At 35.3% G+C, this 13,437-nt stretch overlaps 1 protein-coding gene across 1 annotated transcript in view; it reads right to left on the minus strand.

Moving 5' to 3' along the window:
* Positions 1-2,811: 2,811 nt before the first annotated feature.
* KHDRBS2 (KH RNA binding domain containing, signal transduction associated 2) overlaps positions 2,812-13,437 on the minus strand; it is a 621,992-nt gene continuing 611,366 nt past the window's right edge. Inside the window, exon 9 of the mRNA XM_037737261.1 lies at positions 2,812-3,904. Within this exon, the coding sequence (XP_037593189.1) occupies positions 3,807-3,904 (98 nt within the window). The 3' untranslated portion in view covers positions 2,812-3,806. The remainder of the gene's footprint in view (positions 3,905-13,437) is intronic.

Raw genomic sequence — 13,437 nt, forward strand, 5'->3', positions numbered from 1 at the left:
ATCAAAATTCCCTTTCTTGCAAATGACTTCTTTTGTACTTAAAAACAATGTTCTCTTTTCTTGTTCAACACTGATTTTTCTGCTGTGTTAACCCTGCCATGAGTTGATGCACATAAAAATGCAATCTGAATGGTAAGAGGGTCATAGGTTTATAAGACCACCACAACAATCAAATAATTGGAATGAGTAAAAAGTCATATTGATTAATACATCAAAAGAGTAACAGCCTATGGCTGGTTGTTCTTTCATCACTTTACCAGATCAAGCCCATTGTTTGAAAAGGATAAAGGAGAATAATGAGCAGGATGTCTGGATGACAGATTCTTTATCCTCTTGCTTTATAAAATAGTGATAATTTTTAATATTTACACATATATGAAATGTTACTGATAAATACAATTTCAGAATTTAATCGTGTAATTTTGGTATTCAATTCTGCAGATAAATAACTTCAGTTGAAGCAATACAGTATTAAATAATTGTTTTAACAGTTTGAATTTTAGAAAAGGTATCTCAGATAAAGAGGCTGTAATGATAAAATAGATTAAATGTGAGGTTTATCTTGTATTATTGGGGTAGTTTTCTTAAGAACAGCACTCATTCTTCAAACCTGTAGTGGCTTCTTCTTTGTTTTCCTTACAAATTAAAAAAATTCAATACAGCACTTAGTGACAACTGGGACCTGACTCAAACCAGTAGTATTTCCAGGCTTTGCCTTTTCTCTGTGTGCTTTCTTAAGTCTGCCCCTCAGGGCTCACTGAGCTTCTGCTTTCTTCTCAAATACATTGAATTTTTCCAGTTGCACAAATTGAGACAGCCTATTCCCCTCACCAGGAGGTGCTGCCTTCCTCACAGTGGATGAGCTGCTCCTGTCCTTCCATTCCACCTCGTGTCTCCCTCAGTCTCTGCCGCTGCCGCTGCCCCCTTTCCCCCCATCAGAAGCGATCTCCAGGCTCTCTCATAGCTCTCCTATGCCGATCACTAAAGTTAACATGTCTTATGGATATTTATGAGTAAAAACAGGACTAGACACAGAAGATTAAATCTTGAGGTTTAAAACCCTGCTTTAAACCTCACCAAGTCATTTCAGTTCTTTGACCATCAGCTCAGCATGTGGATTTTGTAACTAACCCTGCACTATTTTCAGTCTGAAGTTTATTGACTAAAGTTTTCAACTCTTGGTGTACAGAAACCAAGTCTTAATTTCAAATAGTAATTTTACTCGGTAACGATATGCTAAATCTAATAGAAAAGCTTACTGATTAGTCTCATGGGATAACTGGGGCAAATAATGGTAATGTTTGGTTATTTTACTCTTATTGACAAGGGGTCGGTGAGGAGTTGGTCACAGACCAGCCTTTCCCTTCCCTTTGTTTTAGCCAATAATTGTGAGTTACTTCTTTTATAACCAAGTTTTAACACTCCTTCTTTGTAAAACTAGGGAGAGGTAGAATATAGTAGTTTATAGCAAAGAAAAGGGCTGAAAATTAACTACTAATTCACAATTCGCTTGACAAGCTTCTGATTAAATTCACAAAGTCTTGCCAGGTAAATACTAAGTCATACCACTTTATTTCAAAGAGAATGAAAATACTTCCATTTCTTAACAACAAATTAAGCTTTTTCAGTAGTTCAACAAGTGGCATTAGGTGTTTTAGCTCACCACTATAGCTTCATGTTTTATTATGTGTTCATGCTGATGAGATTATCTGTTTCAAAGAAACAAAAAATAAGCTTACCTTCATCCTTCTTTGTAAATCATATCCATTACTCAATTGTGTGTTCTTTGCTTGTGGCTACCTGAAATAATGAGAAGGAATAGAAAAAGAAAATTAAATATAACTCAACAGCATTTTGTAAAAGGCAAATATTTACCATTTTAATTGATGACAGACACACACTTCATAATACTATAAGCATGCAACTCCAGCTGCAAAAACTGAACAGCAATATGCCTAAGCTGGTTAGCAGCAAAAAAGTAAACCAATCACATCGACAAAAAGCCACCATAAACAAAAAAACTGTATTTAAAAGATTAACAGTTTTGGCATTCATCCCTACCATCAAGTCTTTCAGTTTCTTTTTTTCCATCAAAATTTAGCTTACTTTTGAAGTTAGCAAGAGTTGCATTACTATTATTGTTAATTTTAGTTCTGTTTATTGCCTTGAGGGTTATATATTGTAAAATAATTTTGGTGCCTCTAGTTAATGTTAATTAGTTGTTTTAATAGCCTATAGACCTATTTGTTATATTTTTGTAGGTTTACTTTTTTAACTATCAGGAACTTAATAACTGAGAATATTTAACATTACTGTTGCATAGGCAAAATTACAGAGTTACTATTAGTGTTACCTGTTTAACGTTTAGTCATCCTTTGAGTCCTGCGACATATTTCCTTAATAATCATCAGCCATCAAGTCTGATAGTCTCAAAAGAAATATCAGCCCTCTAAACTGCCTTCAAGGGCGGTGATATTTAGCACTGAAAATTACAAATAAAGTTTTTGAGGTTGAATAGCAACAACTGGCCAGTGACACTGATGATTTGTTTGTCGAAACAAATTGTTATAAACTACGCAAATGAAGTCCACGCACTCCTTTGAGTGAAAACAAGAAAGTGAATCTACGCAATGCTTACATGTTGGATGGGATATTAATGTGCGGGGAAACTCAAAGGTTGAAGAACTAGGCATTTAGACAGTGGTAAGTGGTAATCTTACCTCTTTATACTCCATTACTCTTTCTCACGAGAGACATGCTAATGCAAACAAGTCAATCAGAATTTGTGTTTAGCAAGATAAAGCTTAGAGGATAGTTTAAAATCCATTTATTATTCTAAATCCATTTTTTTCCATTAACATGTTATACATTAGTGTTTACTAACCATGATTCATGTAACAGTTTAGTTTGTTAACTTTTAAATTATTTAACAACCATAAGTTATTAATACATTTTTAAGTATTACACAAAAATCTTAAAACAGGCTTGGGTTCATTTTTGTAATTTTTAAATAGAAAACATTTTAGGCATCTCTTGAAGAAGAAATAAAGCAGGCATTTAAAGCTAGAAAACAAGTAATTCCAAATTTAGTTTTTACAAAAGTTTTCAGCTTTATTGACAAATTATGGCAAACATATTTGACAAATTGTGGTTTCCTATTTAGAGAAACTTACACATGGAACTTTATGTGTGTGTTTTTTTCTTTTTTTAACAAATACAGGTTAAAACACTGAACAAATTCAGTTAGCTACATACATACAGTAGCTGCTGCTTTTCAACCCCATTAAAACAGCATTTAAAATTAAATTTACAAACTTAATATCGAACATCTTTGTCTAACTAACAGATATTAAAAGACAGGTTAAAACATCTTATCTACAACTTTATTATCAGCTAGTTCAAAAATCATATTACAGTCTTTTAGCAACTCTAAACAAAGTTTCTGCTAGTTGGTTGAGACTCAAAAATCTGTTAACAGATTCATGCTCTTTCTCAAAAAAAAAAAAAAAAAAGATTACACACAACAATGAAAACAACTAAGAGAGTGTATCATTCTACTGAAAGGTTTCTAGACTATGCTTGCCAATGTCTTTTTCAGTCCGTTTTGTAAAATAATGCTAGTGTCAATGTCACGCCAACAGTATAGAGGGAAATACAAGAAATATATGGGAGTAATCATGAGCAGTTATCCCTAGAATAGAAAACAAACAAACAAAAAAAGGACTATTACTTGTCTTGTTGCTGTTTATGTGGAGACCACAGGCTATGAATTGTCTTTGAGGTGAGGTCACAGGTGGGAAGGACCTTCAATATCTACCATAGGGGTGTTCCCTGTATCCCCCTCTGGCTGACCTCGGAGGTGGTGCCTTCAAGCTAGAGCGGGTTGTGGCCCATTCTTCTGTTGCTATGAAAAAGAGAAAGACAGTAATACACATATGACTTCACAGTTACCAAAAATAATCATTTAAGACACAATAGTTGACCAAGAAGAAGAAAATAAAAGATCTCAAAACTGAACAGTAAAGCCTATTTTTTCTACATCATGGGACCATCCAAAAAGTATGAGTATGTAAATGTGTACTGAGTATTTATTATGTGTTAGATTTCAATGCCACAAAACAGAAAAAGTACCATGTGAACCCCTGCCCATAAAATCTTTTTACACAGAATTCTTAAAAAAAAAAAATTGGATATAGTAAACCGGTAGTCCTTAGCCCTTGAATAACTTGAGAATCACCTGGGAATATTAAACAATCAAAAGATAACTAACGTCTGTTCTCTGTTCTCCAAATCTACTGATTAGAAAACTACAGGTTGGGACCTAGGGTTTGATATTTTTCAAATACTCCCCAGATGACTGTTATATGGGTTGAAGTCCCTTGTGCTAACTTGTATAGAGAAAGTGATAGATAAGCAGATTACAGAGTAGAAAAAACTTTAAGCAGCAAAATCAGTAAACAAAACAAAATGAACAACAAAAACCCGAAAGACGTCAGTTCTTCTGAGTAAACAACTCAGTAAATAAAGAAGTATTAGTACACTAGGAAAACTCCATTTACCTGCTAATCATATTTCTATTACCCTAAATATTTTGAAATCTAGCCAAAAAGCAAGAAACAAGCAACCAAGCTTTCTAGTACTGTGGAAAATAGCTATTGTCAAGTCTGTGTCCCCAGAAAGGATAGTCTTCTTTAAAAGAATTTAATGTTGGGTTTATGGTGACATTTTATGTAATTCCAACAACGAGGTTATTTTGGTCTCTCAGTCAGAATTTAGTTCCTCATAAAGAACATATTTCATGTGTGGGTGGGTAAAGGGAGGTGTGGACAGAGGGAAGATGATTACTACATAGATATTGATAACTGATATATAAAGTAATGGAAATATTAACTAGGAAATAAGTGCAGACTGAGGACAACAAATGCAGAGTGTTTACTAATAGACAGTTCATCTGTTCATAAGAATTAGTTGAGAAAGATTACAAGAAAAGCATAAAAAATTTCAGTTGTACGCATTATAATATAGAGCAAATGAAAACAATCTACTATGTAGAAAAATGATCAAAAGTTTATCAGTATTGGGAAAAATGGCACTTAAATGGACAAAAATGAGTTTTCTGAGCATATCCTCACCAGGGTGTTATTATTACAACTAATACCTGATAATAAAGAAAAAATTGTCTCTATTTAGTATTTTATTTCAGTATGTGATAGGATATAAAATTGGAGTAAGAAACTAAATGAATATGAAAAATGTTGCCATTGCTCAAAATATAGGTTTACCTGTATCACAGGTTGTCATACTCTGGCCTGTGAACCAGATGTGGCCAGCTGTTTGTTTTGTAAATAGTTTTACTGGAACCCAGGCATGCTGCTTATTTACATATTTTCTATTGCTGCCTTCACCATAGGAAGGAAAAGTTGAGTAACTGTGATAGAGATTATACTGCATAAAAATAAAAAATATTTATACTCTGGGCTTTTACAGAAAAGGTTTATAGATCCCAGTTCTAGACCATATTGTTTTTGGTGGGAAAATGCAAATGTTGGTCTTGGTGAAATCTTTCTGCTGTAATCTTTTGAGGGCAGGAATTTATCCCCAAACCATTTATATTTCTCTGATACAAATGAGCAGAGTATTTTCCATGCATTTGCTTGATTGGAATTAAATAAAACTGGCTTGGTGTACTCAAAGAGAACACACAATTAGCATGTGCAACCCTTATGTAAAATGAACATTTTTATACCGTGCTTATGAGACAGTCAAGACTATATCATTGTTCTTATCCTCTGATGGTAAAATGTATCCCTATTTACTATGATTTTTAACAAAACAAATGTACTACTTTTTGCTCCAATTTTCCTAGAGTATTAGAAATCACTGGGTTTCAGTCTATAGGATTTAAGAGCTGAGATCATAGAGGTTTCAAGTTTTCCCAGGACTTAGAAGTCCCAGGTTCTTTCTTAGATTCTGAATGTTCCTGCAAAACAGCTGAACAACCATGAGCAGAGTGACAGAATACTTGTCACATACACTCCTAGATTTTTTCAGAATTGTAAATTGACATAAACCCCTGGACTTGCTACAGAGGTCCTAAGTATTTAATAAGTACTCATTGACATGGCTTCAGGTGACTTTTTCTAAATCTCTAGGGCAGTTAATCGATGAACTAACTCTTCGTTTCCTAACTGTTAGCCAGCATTAGAACAGGGATTGTCCCTATTCACTGTTGTTTCCCCAGTGCCTGGGAGAAAGACAATGCCTAGTTAGGGCTGAATGCAGTGAAAGATTACATGAAATAAAGGATGGATGAATGAACAAAGGAATTATGCAGAAAGTTCCAGTGATAATGCAAAAAAACAGATATAGTTGAGCTATGGAAATTTAACATTTATTTTAACATTTATTTAACATTTAAATTTAAAATTTAACATTTATTTTAACTAGAAATCTTATATACTTGTTATAGAGTTAAAAATCATACTTCTTACTCAAAAGGGTTAGTTATCCATCAAAAATATTTCACTACTGAACTCAATGAAGAAATTGTAGTGGGATCCCATTATTAAAAAGCACAAAAACATCATGTTTCATGGCAGAAAAATGTGTTCTTTTATAACTCTCTGCCTTTATGTGGATTAATACTATGCTCTCTCCTCCTTGCTCAAGGCTACGAAATGGAAATTGTTAGTTCATGATACTTGTAACTGGGAAGGTAAAATGCCAGCCAAAGTGAATTCCTACCCAGCAAAAGTAAAGTTTCTGATTTTTCAAGATTCCACACCATTAGCAGAAGAAATTAAGGACTTATTTCACTTAATTCAGACTTTGTTTCCATTGTTTACATGATCTTGATAACAACAGTAAACAAAGATCAGGAAAAATATTATTTTTATTTATGTCCATCTATATCTTTCCTAATACCAGATTGTTTATATATAGTTACACATTTACAGTTGCCACATGATAATGCACGCCACTTTTTGTTGGCGAAAATAAGTTCTTTGTATTGCGCTTAGAAAGTACTGATCCAATGACTGTTTTTCCAGCAGTACCATATAGTGTGTCATTGAACTTTATATGGTCAGCCAATCCTCTCATTGCTCACCAGTGGTATTTAGGCCTCTGATTTCTTTATTATAAGTACCACAGATAGAAGGGATTCTAACTTGAGTCCCATGGATTCTTGAACATGGAAGAGACCCAAACTTAGGTAGAGACAAACCATGACTGGGTCACACATGATGGAATTTCTCTGAAATTTGAAGTTATAAAGACCCACGAATGAACTCAGAATTTATCTGTCTTCCTGGGTCTCTTACGAGACAAGTAGATTGTAATTCTTTTTATTGTACTTTAGGTGCTTGGGTACATGTGCAGAACATGCAGGTTTGTTACATAGGTATACATGTGCCATGGTGGTTGGCTGCATCCATCACCTTGTCATCTACATTAGGTATTTCTCCTAATACTATCCCTTATATAGCCCCACATCCCCCGAGAGTTCCCGATGTATGATGTTCCCCTCCTTGTGTCCATGTGGTCTATTGTTCAACTCCCACTCATAAGTGAGAACATGTGGTGTTTGGTTTTCTGTTCTTGTGTTCATTTGCAGAGAATGATGGTTTCCAGATTCCTCCATGTCCCTGCAAAAGACATGAATTCATCCTTTTTATAGCTGCATAGTGTTCCGCAGTGTATATGTACCATATTTTCTTTATCCAGTCTATCAGTGATGGGCATTTGGGTTGGTGTGAAGTCTTTGCTATTGTGAACAGTGCTGCAATAAACATACATGTGCATGTGTCTTTATAACAGAAGGATTTATAATCCTTTGGGTATATACCCAGTAATGGGATTGCCAGATCAAATGGTATTTCTAGTTCAAGATCCTTGAGGAATTGCCACACTGTCTTCCACAATGGCTGAACCAATTTACACTTCTACCAACAATGTAAAAGCATTCTAATTTCTCCACATCCTCCCCAGCATCTGTTGTCTCCTGACTTTTTAGTGATTGCCATTTTAACTTGTGTGAGATGGTATCTCAGTGTGGTTTTGACTTGCATTTCTCTAATAACCAGTGATGAGGAGCTTTCTTGCATATGTTCGTTGGCTGCATAAATGTTGCTTCTGAGAAGTGTCTGTTCATTTCCTTTGTCCAACTTTTGACTGGGTTGTTTTTTTCCTATAGATTTGTTTAAGTTCTTTGTAAATTTTGGATATTAGCCCTTTGTCAGACGGGTAGACTGCAAAAATTTTCTCCCATTCTGTAGGTTGCATATTCACTCTGATGATAGTTTCTTTTGCTCTGCAGAAGCTCTTTGGTTTAATTAAATCTCATTTGTCTATTTTGGCTTTTGTTGTCATTGCTTTTGCTGTTTCACTTATGAAGTCTTTGCCCATGTCTATTTCCTGAATGGTACTGCCTAGTCTTTCTTCTAGGGTTTTTATGGTTTTAGGTCTTACATTTAAATCTTTAATCCATCTAGAGTTAATTTTTATATAAGGTGTAAGAAAGGGATCCAGTTTCTGCTTTCTGCGTATGGTTAGCCAGTTTTCCTAACACCACATATTAAATAGGAAATCCTTTCCCCATTGCTTCTGTCAGGTTTGTCAAAGATCAGATGGTTGTAGGTTTGTGGAGTTATTTCTGAGGCCTCTGTTCAGTTCCATTGGTCTATATCTCTGTTTTGGTACCAGTACCATGCTGTTTTGGTTACTGTAGCCTTGTAGAGTAGTTTGAAATCAGGTAGGTTGATGCCTCCACCTTTTTTTTTTTTGTTTAGGATTGCCTTGGCCATGTGGGCTCCTTTTTGGTTCCATATGAAATTTAATTAGTGTTATATCCTAATTGTGAACTCAAGGAGGGTTAAAAAAATGCCTGACAAACTTCAGGCTGCACCAAGAACAATATTCCAGGTAGTTTTGCATGTGATGCATAATTTTTACCAGCATTTTTTCTTTTAAGTCAAGGTTGAGATTTAACTCTTCAACACACAACTGTTCAAAAAGGTATTTAATTATGTTTATTACTACTTAAACTTACAGTTTTTGTAAAGTGGACTTAAAATACCAGGTTCTGTAACACAACGTTTTCTAACAAAATACGCAGTGTTATAAAAGTAGCCTGCACATAAATTATATATCACCTTGAAGAATGCAAATGACGGGCATAGTTTGACCATTGATATTTTCAGTAATCATGAGAAGCAGATACTGACAGGAAAAAAAATGGGCTTTAAGTATAATTTGGTCGTATTACTGTGAGAGAAATTATAAAGATAATTATCAAAAGTTGGATATTACAAATTAAGCTCACAGGTTACTTTTAATGTGCCCCCAGGCATGTGGCTATCTAAAACTTATTCTTAACCTTAGCTTAGGGCAGAACCATCCGTGAGGCTTTAACATAATTCCTGTTTTTTATTATTATACTTTAAGATCTGGGGTACCTGTGCAGAATGTGCAGGTTTGTTACATAGGTAAACATGTGACATAGTGGTTTGCTGCATCCATTACCCTGTCTTCTACATTAGGAATTTCTCCTAATGCTACCCCTCCACTGTCCACCAACACCCTGCTATTCCTCCCATAGACCCCAGCCCCTATAGGCCCTGGCATGTGATGTTTCCCTCCCTGTGTCCATGTGTTCTCATTATTCAACACCCACTTATGAGTGAGAACATGGGTGTTTGGTTTTCTGTTCTTGTGTCAGTTTGCTGAGAATGATGATTTCCAGATTCATCCATGTCCCTGAAAAGAACATGAACTCATCCTTTTTGATGGCTGCATAGCATTTCATAGTGCATATGTGCCACATTTTATTTATTCAGTCTATTATTGATGGGTATTTTGATTGGTTCCAAACCTTTGGTATTGTGAACAGTGCCACAGTGAACATATGTGTACATGTGTCTTTATAACAGAATGATTTATACTCCTTTGAGTATATACCCAGTAATGGAATTGCTGAGTCAAATGGTATTTCTGGTTCTAGATCCTTGAGGAATTGCCACACTGTCTTCCACAGTGGCTGAACTAATTGACACTCCCACCAACAGTGTAAAAATGTTCCTATTTCTCCACATCCTCTACAGCATCTGTGTCTTCTGATTTTTTAATAATCACCATTCTAACTGGCATAAGATGGTTTCTCAATGTGGTTTTGATTTCATTTCTCTAGTGACCACTGATGATGAGCTTTTTTTCCATCTGTTTGTTGGCTCCATAAATGTCTTCTTTTGAGATGTGCCTGTTCATGTCCTTCACTCACTTTTTGATGAGTTTTTTTTTCTTGTAAATTTGTTTAAGTCCTATGTAGATTCTAGTTATTAGCCCTTTGTCAGATGGGTATATGGCAAAAATGTTTTCCCATTCTGTTGGTTGCCAGTTCACTCTAATGATAGTCTCTTTTACTGTGCTATGCTCTTTAGTTTAACTAATTCCATTTGTCCATTTTGGATTTTGTTGCCATTACTTTTGGTGTTTTAGTCATGAAGTCCTTGCCCATACCTATGGCATAAATGGTATTGCCTAGGTTTTCTTCTAGGGTTTTTATGGTCTGACGTTTAAATCTTTAATCCATCTGGAGATAGTTTTTGTATAAAGAGTAAAGAAGGATTCATTTTCAGCTTTCTGCACATGGCTAGCCAGTTTTCCCAACATCATTTATTAAATAGGGATTCCTTTCCCCATTGCTTGTTTTTGTCAGGTTTGAAAAAGATCAGATGGTTGTAGATGTGTGACATTATTTCTGAGGCCTCTGTTCTTTTCCATTGGTCTATATTTCTGTTTTGGTACCAGTATCATACTGGTTTGATTACTGTAGTCTTGTAGTGTAGTTTGAAGTTCGGTGGCGTGATGCCTCCAGCTTTGTTTTTTTTGCTTAGGATAGTCTTGGCTATGTGAGCTCTCTTTCAATTCCATATGAAGTTTAAGGTGGTTTTTTCCCAGTTCTGTGAAGAAAATCAGTGGTAGCTTGATGGGGATAGCATTGAATCTATAAATTACTTTGAGCAGCATGGCCATTTTCATGATATTTATTCTTCTTAACCATGAACATAGAATGTTTTTCCATCTGTTTGTGTCCTCTCTTATTTTCTTGAGCAGTGGTTTGTAGTTTTCCTTGAAGAGGTTCTTCACATCCCCTGTTAGTTGTATTCTAGGTATTTTATTCTCTTTGCAGCAATTTTGAATGGAAGTTCACTCATGATTTGAGTGAACTTATTGGTGTTATTGGTGTATAGGAATGCTTGTGATTTTTGCACATTGATTTTGTATCCTGAGACTTTGCTGAAGTTTCTTATGAGCTTAAAGAGATTTTTGGCTGAGATAATGGGGCCTTCTAAATATACAGTCGTGTCATCTGCAAATAGAGACAATTTGACTTCCTCTCTTTCTAATTTAATACCATTTATTTCTTTTTCTTGCCTGATTACCCTGGCCAGAACTTCCAATATTATGTTGAATAGGAGTGGTGAGAGAGGGCATCCTTGTCTTGTGCTGCTTTTCAAAGGGAATACTTCCCAGTTTTTGCCCAACTAGTATGATTTTGTCTGTGGGTTTGTCTTAAATAGCTCTTATTAGTTTGAGATACATTCCATTGATACCTACTCTCTTGAGAGTTTTTAGCATAAAGAACTGTTGAATTTTGTCAAAGGCCTTCTCTGCATCTATTGAGATAATCATGTGGTTTTTGTCATTTGTTCTGTTTATGTGATGGATTATGTTTATAGATTTACATATGTTGAACCAGCCTTGCATCCTAGGGATGAAGCTGACTTGATTGCCATGGATAATCTTTTTGATGTGCTGCTGGATTTCGTTTGCCAGTATTTTATTGAGGATTTTTGCGTAAATATTCATCATGGATATTGGCCTGAAGTTTTCCTTTGTAGTTGTGTCTCTGCCAGTTTTTGGTATGATATTGGTCTCATAAAATGAGTTAGGGAGGATTCCCTATTTTTGTATTGTTTGGAATAGTTTCAGAAGACATGGTGCTAGCTCCTCTTTGTACGTCTAGTAGAATTTGGCTGTGAACCTGTCTGGTCCCGGACTTTTTTTGGTTGATAGGTTATTAATTGCTGCCTCAATTTCAGACCTTGTTATTGGTCTGTTCAGGGATTTGACTTCTTCCTGGTTTAGTCTTGGGAGTGTGTAAGTGTCCAGGAATGTATCCATTTCTTCTAGATTTACTAGTTTATTTGCATAGAGGTGTTTGTAGTAAACTCTGGTGGTAGTTTGTATTTCTGTGGGATCAGTGGTGATACCCACTTTATCATTTTTTGTTGGATCTATTTGATTCTTCTTTTCTTCTTTATTAGTCTGGCTAGCAGTATATCTATTTTGTTGATCTTTTCAAAAGACATTTAGTGCTATCAGTTTTTCTCTACACACTGCTTTAGGTGTGTCCCAGAGATTCTGGTATATTGTGTCTTCATTCTCCTTGGTTTCAAAGAACATCTTTATTTCTGCCTTAATTTCATTGTTTATTCAGTAGTCATTCAGGAGCAGGTGTTCAGTTTTCATGTAGTTGTGTGGTTTTGAGTGAGTTTCTTAATCCTGAGTTCTAATTTGATTGCACTGTGGAACGAGAGGCTGTTATGATTTCGGTTTTTTGCACTTGCTGATGAGTGTTTTACTTTCAATTATGTGGTCAATTTTAGAATAGGTGGAATGTGTCACTAAAAAGAATGTATATTCTGTGGATTTGGCATGGAGAGTTCTGTAGATTTCTATTAGGTCCACTTGGTCCAGATATGAATTCCAGTCCTGGATATCCTTGTTAATTTTCTATCTTATTGATCTAATATTGACAGTGGGTTGTTACGGTCTCCCACTATTATTGTGTGGGAGTGTAAGTCTCTTTGTAAGTCATTAGGAACTTCCTTTATCTATCTTGGTGCTTCTGTATTGGGTGCATATATATTTAGGATAGCTAACTCTTCTTGTTGCATTGATCCCTTTACCATTATGTAATGCCCTTGTTTGTTTCTTTTGATCTTTGTTGGTTTAAAGTATGTTTTATCAGAGACTAGGATTGCAACCCCTGCTTTTTTTTCTTTCCATTTGCTCACTAAATCTTCCACCATCCCGTTATTTGGAACCTATATGTGTCTTTGCATGTGAGATGGGTGTCCTGAATACAGCACACCAATGGGTCTTTAGTCTTTATCCAATTTGCCAGTCTGTGTCTTTTGATTGGGGCAGTTAGTCCATTTTCATTTAAGATTAATATTATTATGTGTGAATTTGATCCTGCCATTTTGATGCTAGCTGGTTGTTTTGCCTGTTTGTTAGTTAATGCAGTTTCTTCATAGTGTCAATGGTCATTACAATTTGGTATGTTTTTGCAGTAGCAGTATCAGTTGTTCCTTCCATGCTTAGTGCTTCCTTCAGGACCTCTTCTAAGGCAGGCCCGGTGGTGACAAAATC

Source organism: Cebus imitator, unplaced genomic scaffold (assembly GCF_001604975.1).
Source record: "Cebus imitator isolate Cc_AM_T3 unplaced genomic scaffold, Cebus_imitator-1.0 Scaffold36, whole genome shotgun sequence".
Lineage (NCBI taxonomy): Eukaryota > Metazoa > Chordata > Mammalia > Primates > Cebidae > Cebus > Cebus imitator.